Source organism: Salvelinus alpinus, chromosome 8 (genome assembly GCF_045679555.1).
Source record: "Salvelinus alpinus chromosome 8, SLU_Salpinus.1, whole genome shotgun sequence".
In the NCBI taxonomy this organism is placed as follows: domain Eukaryota; kingdom Metazoa; phylum Chordata; class Actinopteri; order Salmoniformes; family Salmonidae; genus Salvelinus; species Salvelinus alpinus.
The window spans coordinates 64,492,190-64,510,182 of NC_092093.1; the positions used below are offsets into that span (position 1 = coordinate 64,492,190).

General features: G+C 45.1%; 2 protein-coding genes across 4 annotated transcripts; one reads left to right on the top strand and one right to left on the bottom strand.

Moving 5' to 3' along the window:
* Positions 1–194: 194 nt before the first annotated feature.
* lrrc34 (leucine rich repeat containing 34) lies at positions 195–12,356 on the top strand. Its single transcript, XM_071414619.1, has 10 exons — positions 195–375; positions 503–615; positions 3,348–3,412; positions 3,532–3,615; positions 5,397–5,525; positions 7,035–7,130; positions 7,328–7,482; positions 7,629–7,784; positions 7,981–8,107; positions 12,049–12,356. The coding sequence occupies exons 1-10, from the start codon at positions 272–274 to the stop codon at positions 12,187–12,189; spliced, it is 1,170 nt and encodes a 389-aa protein (XP_071270720.1). The 5' UTR covers positions 195–271; the 3' UTR covers positions 12,190–12,356.
* A 403-nt stretch (positions 12,357–12,759) lies between these two features.
* On the bottom strand, positions 12,760–17,567 carry lrrc31 (leucine rich repeat containing 31). Of its 3 annotated transcripts, none has more exons than XM_071414616.1 (13): positions 17,429–17,567; positions 17,129–17,172; positions 16,644–16,814; positions 16,352–16,507; positions 16,035–16,202; positions 15,781–15,945; positions 15,589–15,678; positions 14,547–14,687; positions 14,254–14,421; positions 14,003–14,167; positions 13,737–13,892; positions 13,366–13,643; positions 12,760–13,242 (listed from the first exon to the last, which is right to left on the bottom strand). In XM_071414616.1, the coding sequence occupies exons 2-13, from the start codon at positions 17,139–17,141 to the stop codon at positions 13,123–13,125; spliced, it is 1,791 nt and encodes a 596-aa protein (XP_071270717.1). In that variant the 5' UTR covers positions 17,142–17,172; positions 17,429–17,567; the 3' UTR covers positions 12,760–13,122. The 3 variants fall into 3 exon arrangements, with proteins under 3 accessions (XP_071270717.1, XP_071270718.1, XP_071270719.1); XM_071414617.1 differs by having other exon boundaries at positions 17,129–17,181; XM_071414618.1 differs by having other exon boundaries at positions 17,129–17,250; positions 17,429–17,547.
* Between the last annotated feature and the right edge of the window lie 426 nt (positions 17,568–17,993).

The window sequence follows — 17,993 nt, forward strand, 5'->3', positions numbered from 1 at the left end:
TGTAGATGCACCACTGTACTTAGATTTTACCCTTTTAACATGTTACATTAGTGTGGATTGAAGAAAGTTAACGTTTTAAAAAATGTGTGTTTCTTTTATCATCAGAGATTGAATAATTCTAATGAATGTTGGGTGCGCGTTTTTTCGCTTGCATTTTTGATTTTACAAGCGCGGGTGCGCGCCTGTGTTGCCATAGGAATGTAAACATTTCCTTGTCCTCTGGCCTTGACTGGTGTTTTGGCATTCATAGCTAGGTTAAAGTTTCGCTACTATGGGAAGTATTACAGATGTTTACTCCTCTGTCTGCAAAGAACTAAAACTACGAACTAATCGATACATTTTAGAAGTCCTGCAAGAGACGGAGGGGAAGACGGGGTAGGTTCGCAGCATCATGGCATGCTGCAGTTAATTTTATAGCCGCAAAAGCAACTTCTTATACTGACATTCACGTTTCTCACGAACGAGCTTAACCAAGCCCTGCCTGCCTGTCTGCATTCCGTAGAGACATCACACTCAAACTGACTGGGAACGACAGGCTGAGAAAGGTAGAACAAGTGACCAACAAAGATGCTCTCGCTCTGTCCAGAACCCTCCGAGACAACGACTCAGTGACAGGTAGATAGACATGTGTACCGTTGAGACCATAGATAGCCTGCATTCTAACAAAATCCTCTAGTGGGATCCTCCTCTCCTTCATCACTGGTCTGCGAAGTCAGAGGATAGGATAGGTGAACGCATTGTAGACATGCAAGCACAGGGATATGCTTTCTCCTGTCGGGTTCTTAGATCCACGGCCGGCGACAGAACGAATCAGTTGGACTTGACTGGTGATTTTCATAGGTGCGCTCGTTTGTTGAGGAACCTCCCACGTGTGTACGTACTTTACGCGTTCACAATTTTTGTTACGGGTGTCAATAGTAAAGACCAGGCAGTTCGTGAGTTGCAACGTTGGGGAAGCTTACAATTTATGTCAATTGTGATTATTTGTTATGTGCGCATTTTCGTGGAACAGTTTCATTTCAATAATAACGTTTTTGTTCTCAAAATAATTGTCACTTGGTTAATCATAAAAATCTTAAGTAAAATTATAAAAATCTAAAAGTTCAAATTCAGCTATGGCGAGAGCACTAGCCTCTGCCATGTGGACACATTGGTACACTGTGATCCATTGGCGACTAAAGAAATGAGAGCATAGAACTTCGTTATAACCTATAGGCCAATGCAATGCTGCAGTAGGCCTATAACTTCCGTGTCAACTAAGTAAAATACACACGCCTAAAGCAGTAAAAAAAATGACAAAAATATCCTGATGAAAATTCCGGTTCTTTCAATCAAATTAACCTCTCTACTCCACCTGTCTGCCTCACTTTATATCCATCTTGACTTGAACAATTGCAAGTGTAGTGCAACATTGTATCAAACCATCACTGGGTCCAGCCGAAGCTGTCACTAGTGAACTTATTCTTGGCCCTCAGAGTTTCCTGAGCCAGTTAGCTCAGAACAGACAGCTGTTTTTTTTATGATGTTTCCACTGGATATATGGGATCATCAGATTATGATATTTTGCTCTTTCACACCGAAGCTTGGTGATTATCGAGGCTGGGAGTATTGGAAAGATTTTTCAAATAGGAACTATCATTTGCAATGTATGTTAAGAAAAGCAGACTTCGTTGACTTGTGTGAGGCGAAGAAAAAATGACTGAGAAGCAAATTTTATTAGTGGTGTACGTAGTGAGTTAAAACAATCAGAAATCAGACATTGCCAAATGGGCATTTTCCTACATATACTCAAGACACATTATCTTCACACATATTTTAGACGCTTATCACTGACAGCCGCAACTCAATCAGCTATACATACTGCCACGCGCACCCAAGTGTGTTTCCCAAACACACTTGTGATTTGAAACAATCCACAGCTAGTTATTTTTTTAAGACGCTAATGATCCTCTGTGGCTAAGTCATGCTCTCTGGTGAAGTATTTTGAATGATTATTTAGACTGGAATAATTATATAATTTTGTCGAAACATCAATTTACTTTAGGGCAATCCAGCATCCTAACAATTAATCAAATTCAGTCAAATGTATTTATGAAGCCATTTTTACATCAGCAGATGTCACAAAGTGCTATAAAGAAACCCAGTCTAAAGCAATGCAGATGTAGAAGCACGGTGGTTAAGAAAATTTCCCTAGAAAGGCTGGAACCTAGGAAGAAACCTAGAGAGGAACCAGGCTCTGAGGGGTGGCCAGTCCTCTTTTGGCTGTGCTGGGTGGAGATTATATTCTAAGAATAATAATCACAGTGGTTGTAGAGGGTGCAACAGGTCAGTACCTCAGGAGTAAATGTCAGTTGGCTTTTCATAGCTGAGCATTCAGAGGTCGAGACTGCAGGTGCGGTAAAGAGAGAGTCGGAAACAGCAAGTCCGGGACCAGTTAGCACGTTCGGTGAACAGGTCAGGGTTCCATAGCCGCAGGCAGAACAGTTGAAACTGGAGCAGCATCATGACCTGGTGGACTGGGGACAGCCAGGAGTCATCAGGCCAGGTAGTCCTGAGGCATGATCCTAGGGCTCAGGTCCTCTGGGAGGGGGAGCGAGGGAGAGAGAGAGAATTAGAGGGAACATACTTAAATTCACACAGGACACCAGATAAGACAGGATAATTACACCAGATAGACTATTGCAGCATAGATACTGGAGGCTGAGACGTGTGGGTTGGTCCGACGATACCCCCGGAGATGGCCAACCAGGCAGGATATAACCCCACCCACTTTGCCAAAGCACATTGCCTTTCTCTACACTTTGCCTTTGTCTACACATACTGAGACAGAGGGGCACTGTTTCACTGTCCAGATAGCATCAGATACATGGTCTACACATACTGAGACAGAGGGGTGCTGTTTCACTGTCCAGACAGCATCAGATACATGGTCTACACATACTGAGACAGAGGGGCGCTGTTTCACTGTCCAGACAGCATCAGATACATGGTCTACACATACTGAGACAGAGGGGCGCTGTTTCACTGACCAGACAGCATCAGATACATGGTCTACACATACTGAGACAGAGGGGCGCTGTTTCACTCGCTCGGATGCTCTAACTGGATTCATGTCTTTCTGTCGGCACGCGTCGCTGTGAAATAAATTATTAATATTAAAATGTTTTATTTGGATGTGCAAAGAGGTACGGTAGGGCGGGCCAGGCCCTCAAAGGCCCGCCCATAACGCTGACCCTGCTTAGATCAGTGAAGATGAGGGAGAGGAGAGAACTTCACTTATAGATATTGAGATGCACTTTTATGTCCATGTGTCTTGTTGTTCATCCAGGTGTGTTGTTGATTGACAGGTCTGGACTTGAGGTACAACTGCATCACAGATGAGGGGGCGGGACACCTCGCTGACCTCCTCAAGGTAACCTGGTCACATATAATGGAGGTCGATTAGAACACTGGTCCCATTTCCTAAAATCCAGACATGCTGTTGTTAAGTGTGTATTAAGCTGTGTGTTGTTGTGTGTTATATTGTGTCAGGAGAACGTGTGTCTGCGCTCTCTGGACCTGACGTGTAACGACATTCAGACAGACGGAGCTGAATACATTGCAAAGAGTTTGACTGTATGTACAGTTGAAGTCGGAAGTTTACATACACTTAGGTTGGAGTCATTAAAACTAGTTTTTCAACCACTCCACAAATTTCTTGTTAACAAACTATAGTTTTGGCAAGTCGGTTAGGACATCTACTTTGTGCATGACACAAGTCATTTTTCCAACAATTGTTAACAGACATATTATTTCACTTATAATTCACTGTATCCCAATTCCAGTTGGTCAGAAGTTTACATACACTAAGTTGACTGTGCCTTTAAACAGCTTGGAAAATTCCCGAAAATGATGTAATGGATTTAGAAGCTTCTGTTAGGCTAATTGACATAATTTGAGTCAATTGGAGGTGTACCTGTGGATGTATATCAAGGCCTACCTTCAAACTCAGTGCCTCTTTGCTTGACATCATGGGAAAATCAAAAGAAATTAGCCAAAACCTCAGAAAAAAATTTGTAGACCTCCACAAGTCTGGTTCATCCTTGGGAGCAATTTCCAAACGCCTGAAGGTACCACGTTCATCTGTAAAAACAATAGTGCGCAAGTATAAACACCATGGGACCACGCAGCCGTCATACCGCTCAGGAAGGAGACGCGTTCTGTCTCCTAGAGATGAAGGTACTTTGGTGCGAAAAGTGCAAATCAATCCCAGAACAACAGCAAACGACCTTGTGAAGATGCTGGAGGAAACAGGTACAAAAGTATCTATATCCACAGTAAAACGAGTCCTATATCGACATAAGGTGAAAGGCCGCTCTGCAAGGAAGAAGCCACTGCTCCAAACCCGCCATAAAAAAGCCAGACTACGTTTTGCAACTGCACATGGGGACAAAGATCGTACTTTTTGGAGAAATGTCCTCTGGTCCGATAAAACAAAAATAGAACTGTTTGGACATAATAATGACCATCGTTATGTTTGGAGGAAAAAGGGGGAGGCTTGCAAGCCGAAGAACACCATCCCAACCGTGAAGCACGGGGGTGGCAGCTTCATGTTGTGGGGGTGCTTTGCTGCAGGAGGGACTGGTGCACTTCACAAAATAGATGGCATCATGAGAAAGGAAAAGGATGTGGATATATTTAAGCAACATCTCAAGACATCAAGTTAAAACTTGGTCTCAAATGGGTCTTCCAATTGGGCAATGACCCCAAGCATACTTTCAAAGTTGTGGCAAAATGGCTTAAAGACAACAAAGTCAAGCTATTGGAGTGGCCATCACAAAGCCCTGACCCTAATCCTATAGCAAATTTGTGGGCAGAACTGAAAAAGTGTGTGCAAGGAAAGAGGCCTACAAACCTGACTCAGTTACACCAGCTCTGTCAGGAGGAATGGGACAGAATTCACCCAACTTATTGTGGGAAGCTTGTGGAAGGCTACCTGAAACATTTGACCCAAGTTAAACAATTGAAAGGCAATCCTACCAAATACTATTTGAGTGTATGTAAACTTCTGACCCACTGGGAATGTGATGAAAGAAATAAACGCTCAATTAAATCATTTTCTCTACTATTATTCTGACATTTCACATTCTTAAAATAAAGTGGTAATCCTAACTGACCTAAGACAGGGAATTTTTACTAGGATTAAATGTCAGGAATTGTAAAAAAAACGGAGTTTAAATGTATTTGGCTAAGGTGTATGTAAACTTCCGACTTCAACTGTATATATACATTATTTTATAAATACACTATGCAGTAGCTATATAGACCACATAAAACAACATACAGGAAGTCTTCAATACATGATTTCTCCATTTGTATACACCATGTAAAGTGTGCGTGTTTTTCACTATCTCCAGTCTAATGATGCCCTCCTGTCTCTGAGGCTGACTGGTAATAAGATAGGGAATGGAGGAGCCATGCACTTCGCCAGCATGCTGCAGGTCAACTCTACACTACAGGAGCTGGACGTGGCCGACTCTGACCTGGTAACACATGCGCCACACACTCTCGCATACATATACTGGCTGTGTCCGAGTTGGGATGTAGGGTTTGAGCAAAGCCTGAAGGTAGGGAGCAGCAGTTCCTCTTGCTGCTCCTTAGGCAAGTACCGTGGTCTTCTAGTGGATGTGAGCCAGTGGAGTGTGTGAACGAGTGTGGTGACATGGGAGAAGTTGGGAAGGTTGAACACCAGGTGGGCTGCAGTGTACTGGATAAGTTGCAGGGGTTTGACGGTACAAGCGCGGAGCCCAGCCAACAACAAGTGCCAGGATTAGGACCTGCGCCACTTCCTGTGTGAGGTAGGGTCGTACTCTACGGATGTTGTAGAGCATGAATCTGCAGGAGCGAGTCACTGCTTTGATGTTTGCCGAGAACTACAGGGTGTTGTCCAGGGTCAGGCCATGGTTATTGGCGCTCTGGGAGGGGGACACCGTCGAGTTGTCAACCATGATGGAGGTCTTGGAGCGGGCAGGCTTTCCCCGGGAGGAAGAGCAACTCCACCTTGTCGAGGTTAAACTTAAGGTGGTGGGCTGACATCCAAGCTTAGATATCTGCCAAAAACTAAAACAATCCATATGTTCAAATCAAAAGGCCTGATTAACATGACATCATTAACACAGCCACATCCTGAGTCCCCAGTGCCGACACATTCACAAATCAAAAGATGGTTTAGTATTTACTTTAAAAGCTCTGATGAAGGCCAAGAGAACAAGAAACACTTTTCCATGAGAAAACAGAAATCCACCCCCAAAAAAATCTGATTTTAAGGAGAACAAAAACTATTTAGCCTGCATTTGAACACCACCGCAGAAGCTTCGCTATTCGTCATCTTCACAATTAAGTAGCTTCGTTTTGTTGTTTGGTTACTTGAAGAGAACCAGGGCCTATCACCTGCAGACCACCTCTTCCGGTGCATTGTGGAAACGTGTGCATCGAATTCTACTAGATGAAGAGTTGAAATTAGTATAACATCCTGGCATTTAAACCATACACGATTTTTGAAAATTCACATACTATAAAACATTCTATTTTCGCATACTGAGAATTTGTCATGCGAGATTGCGTTGTTTCCCGCTATTTGTTGATTTCAGTAGTGCATCCCCATATGTAATTGATGAGCTGTTGTCAAAGCCAAAATGAGTATGACATCCGGGCATTTAAAGTATACTTGATTTTTTTTACAATTTGGCGTACTATTAAACATAATTTTCTCGCATGCTCAAACGGCCTAGTATTTAGGATAAAGGTTTGGGTATTCAGACATGTCTCTGTGTGTGTGTCTCTCTCTCTCGCTCGCTCGCTCTCTCTCTCTCTCTCTCTCTCTCTCTCTCTCTCTCTCTCTCTCTCTCTCTCTCTCTCTCTCTCTCTCTCTCTCTCTCTCTCTCTCTCTCTCTCTCTCTCTCTCTCTCTCTCTCTCTCTCTCTCTCTCTCTCTCTCTCTCTCTCTCTCTCTCTCTCTCTCTCTCTCTCTCTCTCTCTCTCTCTCTCTCTGCATAGGGGACTCAGAGTGTGATAGCGTTTGCCATCGTCTTGAACAACAACAAGAGTCTCCGATCTGTCAACATCAGCAGACCTCTACTCTTCAGCCACCAGGTACACTGCACACAACGTGTACTAGACGTGGTCTTCAGAAAGACTACCATGTCAGAACATATGTGCATCTTTTGTGTGGCTCTGTCTCTTTCTGAGAAAATAAAAGCTGCAAACTCGAATGGCTACGATGCAATACGTTTAGTAAAGCCACCTTTCGACAGCTACGCTGCCTTCATCAGGTTCTCTCTCTGTCATAGGAGGAGACAGCGGTCCATCTGTCAGGTATGTTGGTGGTTAATCAGTGTCTGAGGGAGCTGCACCTGGGAAAGATGGGCATGACTGACTGTGGAGTGGAGAGACTCACTGACGCCCTGAGAACCAACTACACCCTCAAATACCTGGACTTACGCTGGTACACACACACCGTACACAGACACACACGCACCATGCACAGAAACATCATACACTCAAAGACCATACACATACTTACATACACCATAAGCACACTCATAGTTACTCACACCATACACCCCTCCTCTCTGTCTGTCCTCTGCTCAGTAACCGTGTGACTCGTGACGGGGCGCGGTGTCTAGCAAAGGTCCTGAAGAACAATGGAACCTTGGAGATTCTGGACCTGGCGTTCAATCGCATCGAAGACGATGGCGCCCTCTACCTCAGCCAGGCTATCGCCCTGCCCACCTGCAACCTCAAAGCGTGAGACACACATACACACACACCTCACCTTTAACCCACCCCCAAACCTTGAGTGTTACTTATTGGACAAGTTCAGTTAGTGCTTACATTTTTCACTTTGTTTCAAAACTTTTCCTACATTTTCGTTCCTACTGAACACAACCCAGGATTTATCCAACTCTCTCTTCTCCCTCTCTCTCTTGCTCTGTCTCTCCAGGTTGTCTATCCCCAGTAATAACATAGCTACTGTTGGTCTGGTGTCTCTGTCTCGGGCCATGCAGGCTAACAACACTCTCACACACATCTACATTTGGGGGAACAGATTGGAGGAGCCTGTCTGTCAGGTAACACGCACGCACACGCACACACACAGATCCATCGGCCAATTTCTTTGGCCACTATACCTATTTTGCCAATTGGACTGAACCCCTTTGCTACACGGAACCCTACTACTCCATCACGACTGGTCTATTCGACGTAACTGCGCGATGAGGCTATAACAGACTTCCACCGTCGTGACGTCCCTCTATGGCCCTTCTGCTAGCTTGCTAGCCCCGGCCTGCTAGCTGTCTGAATCACCGTGTCTCCAGCCAGCCTAACTACTCACTGGACTCCTATGATCACTCGGCTACGCATGCCTCTCCCTAATGTCAATATGCCTTGTCCATTGCTGTTCTGGTTAGTGATTATTGTCTTATTTCACTGTAGAGTCTCTAGCCCTGCTCAATATGGCTTAGCCAACCCTTTAGTTCCACGTCCCACACATGCGCTGACATCAGCTGGTTTAAATGTTTCTAGAGGCAATATCTCTCTCATCATCACACAATGCCTAGGTTTACCTCCAATGTATTCACATCCTACCATACCTTTGTCTGTACATTTTGCCTTGAACCTATTCTATCGCGCCCAGAAACCTGCTCCTTTTACTCTCTGCTCCGAACGTACTAGACGACCTGTTCTTATAGCTTTTAGCCGTACCCTTATCCTACTCCTCCTCTGTTCCTCCGGTGATGTAGAGGTTAATCCAGGCCCTGCAGTGCCTAGCTCCACTCCTATTACCCAGGTGCTCTCATTTGTTGACTTCTGTAACTGTAAAAGCCTTGGTTTCATGCATGTTAACATTAAAAGCCTCCTCCCTAAGATTGTTTTATTCACTGCTTTAGCACACTCTGCCAACCCGGATGTCCTAGCCGTGCCTGAATCCTGGCTTAGGAAGACCACCAAAAGCCCTGAAATTTCCATCCCTAACTATAAAATTTTCCGACAAGATAGAACTGCCAAAGGGGGGGGGGAGTTAGCCTGCAGAGTTCTGTATTACTATCTAAGTCTGTACCCAAACAATTCGAGCTTCTACTTTTAAAAATCCACCTTTCCAGAAACAAGTCTCTCACCGTTGCCGCTTGCTATAGATCACCCTCTGCCCCCAGCTGTGCCCTGGACACCATATGTGAATTGATTGCCCCCCATCTATCTTCAGAGCTCGTGCTGCTAGGTGACCTCAACTGGGACATGCTTAACACCCCAGCCATCCTACAATCTAAGCTTGATGCCCTCAATCTCACACAAATTATCAATGGACCTACGGGCACCCTCATAGATATCATCCTAACCAACTTGCCCTCCAAATACACTGCTGTTTTCAACCAAGATCTCAGCGATCACTGCCTCATTGCCTGCATCCGTAATGGGTCTGCGGTCAAACGACCACCCCTCATCACAGTCAAATGCTCCCTAAAACACTTCAGCGAGCAGGCGTTTCTAATCGACCTGGCCCGGGTATCCTGGAAGGATATTGACTTCATCCCGTCAGTAGAGGATGCCTGGTTATTCTTTAAAAGGGCCTTCTTCACCATTTTAAATAAGCATGCCCCATTCAAAAAATTTAGAACCAGGAACAGATATAGCCCTTGGTTCACTCCAGACCTGACTGCCCTTGACCAGCACAAAAAACATCCTGTGGCATACTGTATTAGCATCGAATAGCCCCCGTGATATGCAACTTTTCAGGGAAGTTAGGAACCAATATACACAGGCAGTTAGGAAAGCTAAGGCTAGCTTTTTCAAACAGAAATTTGCATCCTGTAGCACAAACTCAAAAACGTTCTGGGACACTGTAAAGTCCATGGAGAATAAGAGCACCTCCTCCCAACTGCCCACTGCACTGAGGCTAAGAAACATTGTCACCACCGATAAATCCACTATAATTGAGAATTTCAATAAGCATTTTTCTACGGCTGGCCATGCTTTCCACCTGGCTACCCCTACCACAGTCAACTGCCCTGCACCCCCCACAGCAACTCGCCAAGCCTCCCCATTTCTCCTTCACCCAAATCCAGATAGCTGATGTTCTGAAAGAGCTGCAAAATCTGGACCCTTACAAATCAGCCGAGCTAGACAATCTGGACCCTCTCTAAAATGATCTGCCCGAAATTGTTGCAACCCCTATTACTAGCCTGTTCAACCTCTCTTTCGTATCGTCTGAGATTCCCAAAGATTGGAAGGCTGCCGCAATCATCCCCCTCTTCAAAGGGGGAGACACTCTAGACCCAAACTGCTACAGACCTATATCTATCCTACCCTGCCTTTCTAAGGTCTTCGAAAGCCAAGTTAACAAACAGATTACCGACCATTTTCAATCCCACCGTACCTTCTCCGCTAAGCAATCTGGTTTCAGAGCTGGTCATGGGTGCATCTCAGCCACGCTCAAGGTCCTAAACGATATCATAACTGCCATCGATAAGAGACATTACTGTGCAGCCGTATTCATCAACCTGGCCAAGGCTTTCGACTCTGTCAATCACCACATTCTTATCGGCAGACTCAACAGCCTTGGTTTCTCAAATGACTGCCTCGCCTGGTTCACCAACTACTTCTCTGATAGAGTTCAGTGTGTCAAATCGGAGGGCCTGTGGCACCCCCATAGAGATTGCCACAGGCCCTCCGGGTTCAATTCTCAGGCCGACTCTCTTCTCTGTATACATCAATGATGTCGCTCATGCTGCTGGTGTTTCTCTGATCCACCTCTGCGCAGACGACACCATTCTGTATACTTCTGGCCCTTCTTTGGACACTGTGTTAACTAACCTCCAGACGAGCTTCAATGCCATACAACTCTCCTTCCGTGGCCTCCAACTGCTCTTAAATGCAAGTAAAACGAAATGCATGCTCTTCAACCGATCTCTGCCCGCACCTGCCCGCCCGTCCAGCATCACTACTCTGGACGGTTCTGACTTAGAATACGTGGACAGCTACAAATACCTAGGTGTCTGGCTAGACTGTAAACTCTCCTTCCAGACTCACATTAAGCATCTCCAATCCAAAATTAAATCTAGAATGTGCTTCCTATTTCGCAACAAAGCCTCCCTCACTCATGCTGCCAAACATACCCTCGTAAAACTGACCATCCTACCGATCCTCGACTTCGGCGATGTCATCTACAAAATAGCCTCCAACACTCTACCCAAAAAATTGGATGCAGTCTATCACATTGCCATCCGTTTTGTCACCAAAGCCCCATATACTACCCACCACTGCGACCTGTACGCTCTCGTTGGCTGGCCCTCGCTTCATACACGTCGACAAACCCATTGACTCCAGGTCATCTACAAGTCTTTGCTAGGTAAAGCCCCGCCTTATCTCAGCTCACTGGTCACCATAGGAGTATCCACCCGTAGCACGCGCTCCAGCAGGTATATCTCACTGGTCACCCCCAAAGCCAATTCCTCCTTTGGCCACCTTTCCTTACAGTTCTCTGCTGCCAATGACTGGAACAAACTGCAAAAATCACTGAAGCTGGAGACTCATATCTCCCTCACTAGCTTTAAGCACCAGCTGTCAGAGCAGCTCACAGATCACTGCACCTGTACATAGCCCATCTGTAAATAGCCCATCCAACTACCTCATCCCAATACTGTATTTATTTATCTTGCTCCTTTGCACCCCAGTATCTCTACTTGCACATGAATATTCTACACATCTATTCACTCGTGTTTAATTGGTATATTGTAATTACTTTTCCACTATGGCCTATTTATTGCCTTACCTCCCTTATCTTACCTCATTTGCACACACTGTATATTGATTTTTCTATTGTATGTTTGTTTATTCCATGTGTAACTCTGTTGTTGTTGTATGTGTCGAACTGCTTTGCTTTATCTTGGCCAGGTCGCAGTTGTAAATGAGAAATTGTTCTCAACTAGCCTATCTGAAATAAAAATATAAAAAATATAAAACACACACAAATCAAAATCACACTCGAAGCCACACTCTTACTCCCCTCCACCAGGCTTTCAGTGATCTGCTGTCCAGTGGTCGTCTGTCGTCGGAGCAGACCGATGTGTGTGTGTACGAGGTGGACGGGTGTGTGTGTCTGGCTGAGGTCTTCCATGGGCTGAAGAGGCACTACTACTGGACACCCAGCTACTGACAGGATGTAAATCCTGCTAGCAATGCAGCTGTGACCCTCACAAATACACAACTCTATCCTAACTAACTCCTCACACACACCCTAAACCCTTAATAATACTACCCACCTAGCGCACATTCAGTTTAACTTGATGCATATATGCACTCTAATAAATATCTAATAAACTGTTTTAAGTAACTTTTCTGTTCATTTCCTATTTGTATCATGCTCTTGTGTTGTATGTTTACGCTGACCGCTTGTCAGGCCCTACTTCCAAAAGAGGTTTTGTAGCCTCAAAAATATATTTTCCTGTTATATAAAGGTTAAATAAAATAAAAAATAAATTATCCTTTTCATACATTTACAATATGGCTGGTACACCAAATATGGCCAACATGTTGATGTGATATAGTTGCCATGGTAATGACAATTTTTGCATAGAACACTAAAAAAAGTTTAGATTGCTCAATATTCTCCATCTACAGTGCATTCGGAAAGTATTCTGACCCCTTGACTTTTTCCACATTTTGTTACGTTACAGCCTTATTCTAAAATGGATTAAATAAAACACACACTCTAAGATGTCAAACGTGTTATTCATGTACCCGGTGCATAATTTATTGAAACAATCATCAGCATGTCAGAGTGAAGCTAAAAGTCAAATGAACAGAGTTGGTCAAACAGCTCAGATCAGTAGACTCACAGTGTTAGTAGTTTTACTGATGTAAACTTCTTACTTTCATCAAAGTCATTTTCAGCGGGAAAACAATGTGCAAACAGTATGGTGTATGTGCATGGTGCTTAACATCACAAGATTATTTTGGGTGCTTGATCTGAAAAGACAACATAGTTAATGTGTTTGACCCAAATGTTAGTAATAAACATTAGATACATTTACATGAAATCAATTAAAACAAACAAAAGCCCCTCCAATTCCCTTCCGTCTTTCTAGCTCTACTCCTCATAGCGTTCCTCCTCTAGCCCCTCCTGATTGGCGGACGAAGCAAACAGGACGGGGTCCAACTCTAATAGTACTTTCCTCTTCCTGAGGGCGTGGTTTACCTGCTCCCGCTCCTGGAGGAGAGAAGGATGAAATAACATACAACTGATAGTTCCAGCCACTCATTACAATTGGCCTGATTTTATGCCATATAGATGAAAAGTCAGTACCAAGTCAGTGCTTGTGTGTGTGTGTACCTGGGCTGTGAGAGTCCATCGCTGAAGAGAGAGACGTGTCAGCGCAGGTAGATAAGGAAAAGCAGAGAGCAGGGTTGGCAGCCAGGTCAGGGGTGAGGGGTTAGAGGTCAGGAGTGAGGGCTTAGAGGTCAGGGGTCGCAGACTAAGGTCCAGCTCCTCCAGTGAGCCCAGCCCCCCCTCTCCTAGCAACCCACACCACCCCTCCTCCCCCACCCCTCCGTTATAGGACAGGTCCAACACACGCAGAGAGGACAGAACGCCACGCTTACATACCACAGCTAGGGGGAGAAGGAAAGATTATTAGACTCACCTGTATTTGTGTCAGTAGGTGTGTATAGAGTGCGTGATAGTGTGTGTATGCATGTGTGTACCCAGATGAAGCAGGTCGTCAGTAGTGAGGTCACAGCTGCTAAGGCGGAGCTCCTGGGTGACTGACGGCTGCAGAGCTTCCAATAGCAGTGCCAGACGCCCGCCCACCATCTTACTCCAGGACACATCTATACACCGCAGGTACGGCAAAGCTAGAGCTGGAACACACACATACAGAATATTTTATTTGGATTCAAGCAGTCAAACAGAAGCCTCATCTTGAAGTACACTAGACTAGAATAAGAAGCAGACAGTAATAGTGGAGTACCGAGTGTGCTGAGTGATTCCTGGTTCAGACTGCAGCCGTTGAGTGGGAGGAGTTTAATCTGTGACAGCGGGAGGGCGGAGACTAGATCACTGACCACACCCCCAACCTCCTTATTGGATGACAGGTCCAGTTCCGTCAGCTCAGTGAGCGAGGGCAGCGCCTGGACTGGAGACAACAAACACTCACATTCAAAGGTACGCATCAACTTAAGACATATCACTTCTCTCTCTCTCACACACACACACACTCACTGAGGGCCTGTAGGTCTGTGTGTGTGAGGCAGCAGAGGTGCAGGTCCAGGCCGCCCAGATGTGAGAGGAGAGCCAGGTGAGGGGAGAGGAGGGACAGCCCCCCGGCCACACCCTTATTACAGGACAGGTCCAACTGACACAGGGAGCGGAGGCAGTGGAACGAACCACCTGTAGAGAGAAAGAGGGGTGGATCAAATTAACAGATCTATGAGGACTGATAGATGAATTAGCCCCTAGACAAACACTAATCTAAGGCCAGTTTCTCTCCCTTATGTGTTTGACTGGCGTCTTACCCAACAGGCCGAGGGATTGTGTGGTCAGGCCACAGTCGTGTAGGCGTAGGGTTGTAAGGGAGGGGGTGTGGCTCAGGGAAGGGACTAACCCCCCCAAACCCCACACGCCGCCTTTCCCTGGCTCTGTCACTGACATGCTGCCTGTGAAAGAAAAACAACATCAAGAAAATCTAATATCATCTGCAACTATATCAACTGCCACCAATGTTCCTTATAGGACACATCACTGCACTCTATACTCCTCTGTAAACTGGTCATCTCTGTATACCCGTCGCAAGACCCACTGGTTGATGCTTATTTATAAAACCCTCTTAGGCCTCACTCCCCCCCTATCTGAGTTATCTACTGCAGCCCTCATCCTCCACATACAACACCCGTTCTGCCAGTCACATTCTGTTAAAGGTCCCCAAATCACACACATCCCTGGGTCACTCGTCTTTTCAGTTCGCTACAGCTAGCGACTGAAACGAGCTGCAACAAACACTCAAACTGGACAGTTTTATCTCAATCTCTTCATTCAAAGACTCAATCATGGACACTCTTACTGACAGTTGTGGCTGCTTTGTGTGATGTATTGTTGTCTCTACCTTCTTGCCCTTTGTGCTGTTGTCTGTGCCCAATTTTTTGTTGTCTGTACCCTGTTTTGTGCAGCTACCATGTTGTTGTCATGTTGTGTTGCTACCATGCTATGTTGTTATCTTAGGTCTCTCTTTATATAGTTTTGTCTTTCTTGTCGTGATGTGTGTTTTGTCCTATATTTCCATTTAATGTATTTTTAATCCCAGCCCGTCCCCGCAGGAGGCATTTTTCCTTTTGGTAGGCCGTCATTGTAAATAAGAATTTGTTCTTAACTGACTTGCCTCGTTAAATAAAAGGTAAAAAAAAATAATTATAATAATAAAAATTATAAAATTATAATATTTATATATATATATATGAACTGCAACAAATGAGTAAGGCTGGCCCCCTTTTCAACTTAGGAGTGTTGGCTTGCTTCTAGCACCCTTTTACTGTTGTTTTTTTATAATAAAGAGTTGAGCACCGTCCTCTGCTTCTGTCTGTGTGTGGGCCAGGAGAGGGTTGCAAGACGCATCCAACACACACAGTCTGGGGAGAACACTCACTATACCACCTGGGATGAGAAAGAGAGGGGAGAGACCTTTTATTTAACTTTTTACTTAACCTCGTACAACTTTGTGTTTGTGTGTGTGTCTGTGCATGCATGTGTACGTACCCAGTATAGTAGCGTCAGTTTCAGTGAGCTGGCAGGCCACCAAGTAGAGCTCTCTAAGGGATGGGTGGAGTTTACCCACAATGCCCTGCAAAGTTGAGCCACCAATACCAGCATTCCAGGACAGGTCCAGAACCTCCAACACCGGAACACACTTCAATGCCTCACCTACACAACACACACAGGCAGTCTGCAAAATAGCCACTAATGTAAAGACACAGTTAGTGTGTAGGTTAGAGTCTCTTTTTAAGCCCCACCCAGAGCAGTGATGTCATCAGCAGTCAGCCTACAGCAGGAGAGCCTGAGCGTTCTGAGCCCACCCACGTTCTGGAGGTGAGAGGTCAATGATCTCAAACATCCTCCAATCAGCTCGTTCCATGACAGGTCCATCTCCTCCAATAAAGACAGCGAGGGGAGCAAGGTAGCTGAGAGAGAGAGACAGGGTGTATGAGGGCACAAAAAGATGACACCAACATAATATGACGAGTATGTGTGTGTGTGTGTGTGTGTGTCTTGAAATGTACATTTGATTTGTGGATCCAAATAAAGTATTTAAATGTATGTGTGTACTAACCCAGTTCCAGTACATCAGTAGCAGTGAGGTCACAGTGAGCCAGACTCAGAGTCCTGCTGTCTGCTCTCTTCCCCAGCCTCTTGACAAACACACACACACGACCCCAGCCCATGTCACACACACTCTCTGCTAGGTCAGCTGGGCCAGGAACAACACCTGGGACACAACACAAACACCACAAACATATCACACGTTAAGTTATCCTAAGACACACTACAATTCCAGTAAAATGGTACTGACTATGGGCACTAAATACTTTTGCTGCTTATTGAGGTTCTCACAGTCCTCTCACCTGCTCCGCCCCTCTCCTCCTCCGTCTCTCTGTCCTCAGGAAGCCCTCCACTCTCCGCTTGGCGGGACAGGAAGCGGCCGGACGTTGACTTCCTGTCTGAGGTCGTGCGTTTCCTGCGGATCTGGTTCATGATGAGGTCAAACGGCGATCGTCCCCGCCCCCGCTGGACGTCTGGCCAATCACAAACAGACATAAGCAGGCATCTAATCAATCCCAAAATGACCCTTACCCTCTACCCCAACCCAGTTCTTGAGAGCTACAGGGTGTGCAGTATTTTGTTCCAGCTCAGCTTTAACACACCTACTCAGTCAAGTGATCAATTGAGTCAAGGACTGATGTATGGCCATAACAACAGATCAATCAGATTTTCCAATCTCATTCCAAACTTTATCATATTTGAATCATCAGTGGGACATAATCAGTTGGCTAGGAAATCAATATCGGAGCCTAGACCTGTATAGGAGCAAAAACATAAAGCAACATACCTGATGATTCCATTCTTCAGTGCAGCTCAGCAACTCAAATAGCTCTGTAACAGCTTATGATCAGATGGTGCACAGATCACACACACGTTGACACAGATACCATTTTACATGACCGTTTCTGCCTAGAAGAGGGGCAATACTTCTGTATTCAATCTTTTGAGTAGGCCTACCGAATTGAACACTGAAATCTTATTAAAAACACAATCGACCTCCCACAAAGAAACCCAAGCTGCGTGCGTCTTGTCTCTTTTATTGCGAAAAACATGACATTTTTCAGCATTTAAAGTTTACGATACATACTTTTGGATCCGTGTTATTGCCTGACCGCTGAACTGCGTCTGTCGCAGGTGTAGGCTACTTCAGCTCCAAGTAGAGGCTGTCCTGTACAGATCTAGGATCGGCTTGCCGTCCTCAAACCCCCTTCAGCTCAATAAACGCCAAATTGACATTGGATCAGCGTCTACAGATGCGACTCCTTCGGATATTGTCACTCCGTGTTGACGCGTGGTGTCTCGTGCTCTTCAGGTGCAGTCTTCAGTTGTTATCACAGCAAATCCCCGCCTATTTCTACAATGTATCTTCTTAAAATCAGATGTTAAACCTAACCCTAACCACTCTGGTAAACATATGCCAAACTCTAACATTAAATTAAGACCCAAACTCACCTTTTGTTTTCATTACTTACGATATAGCCTAGCCAATTTCGACTTTGTGGCTGTGGTAACGAGTGACAACCATCAGGTGTGCCATCCATTCAGGAAGTAGACTTCGGAACTCCTTTAGTAAACAAAAACGACAGCTTGCAACATAATAAATATTGAGCTAAAATCCATTTTTTCATCTAGGTCGAACAGAGATGATTGAA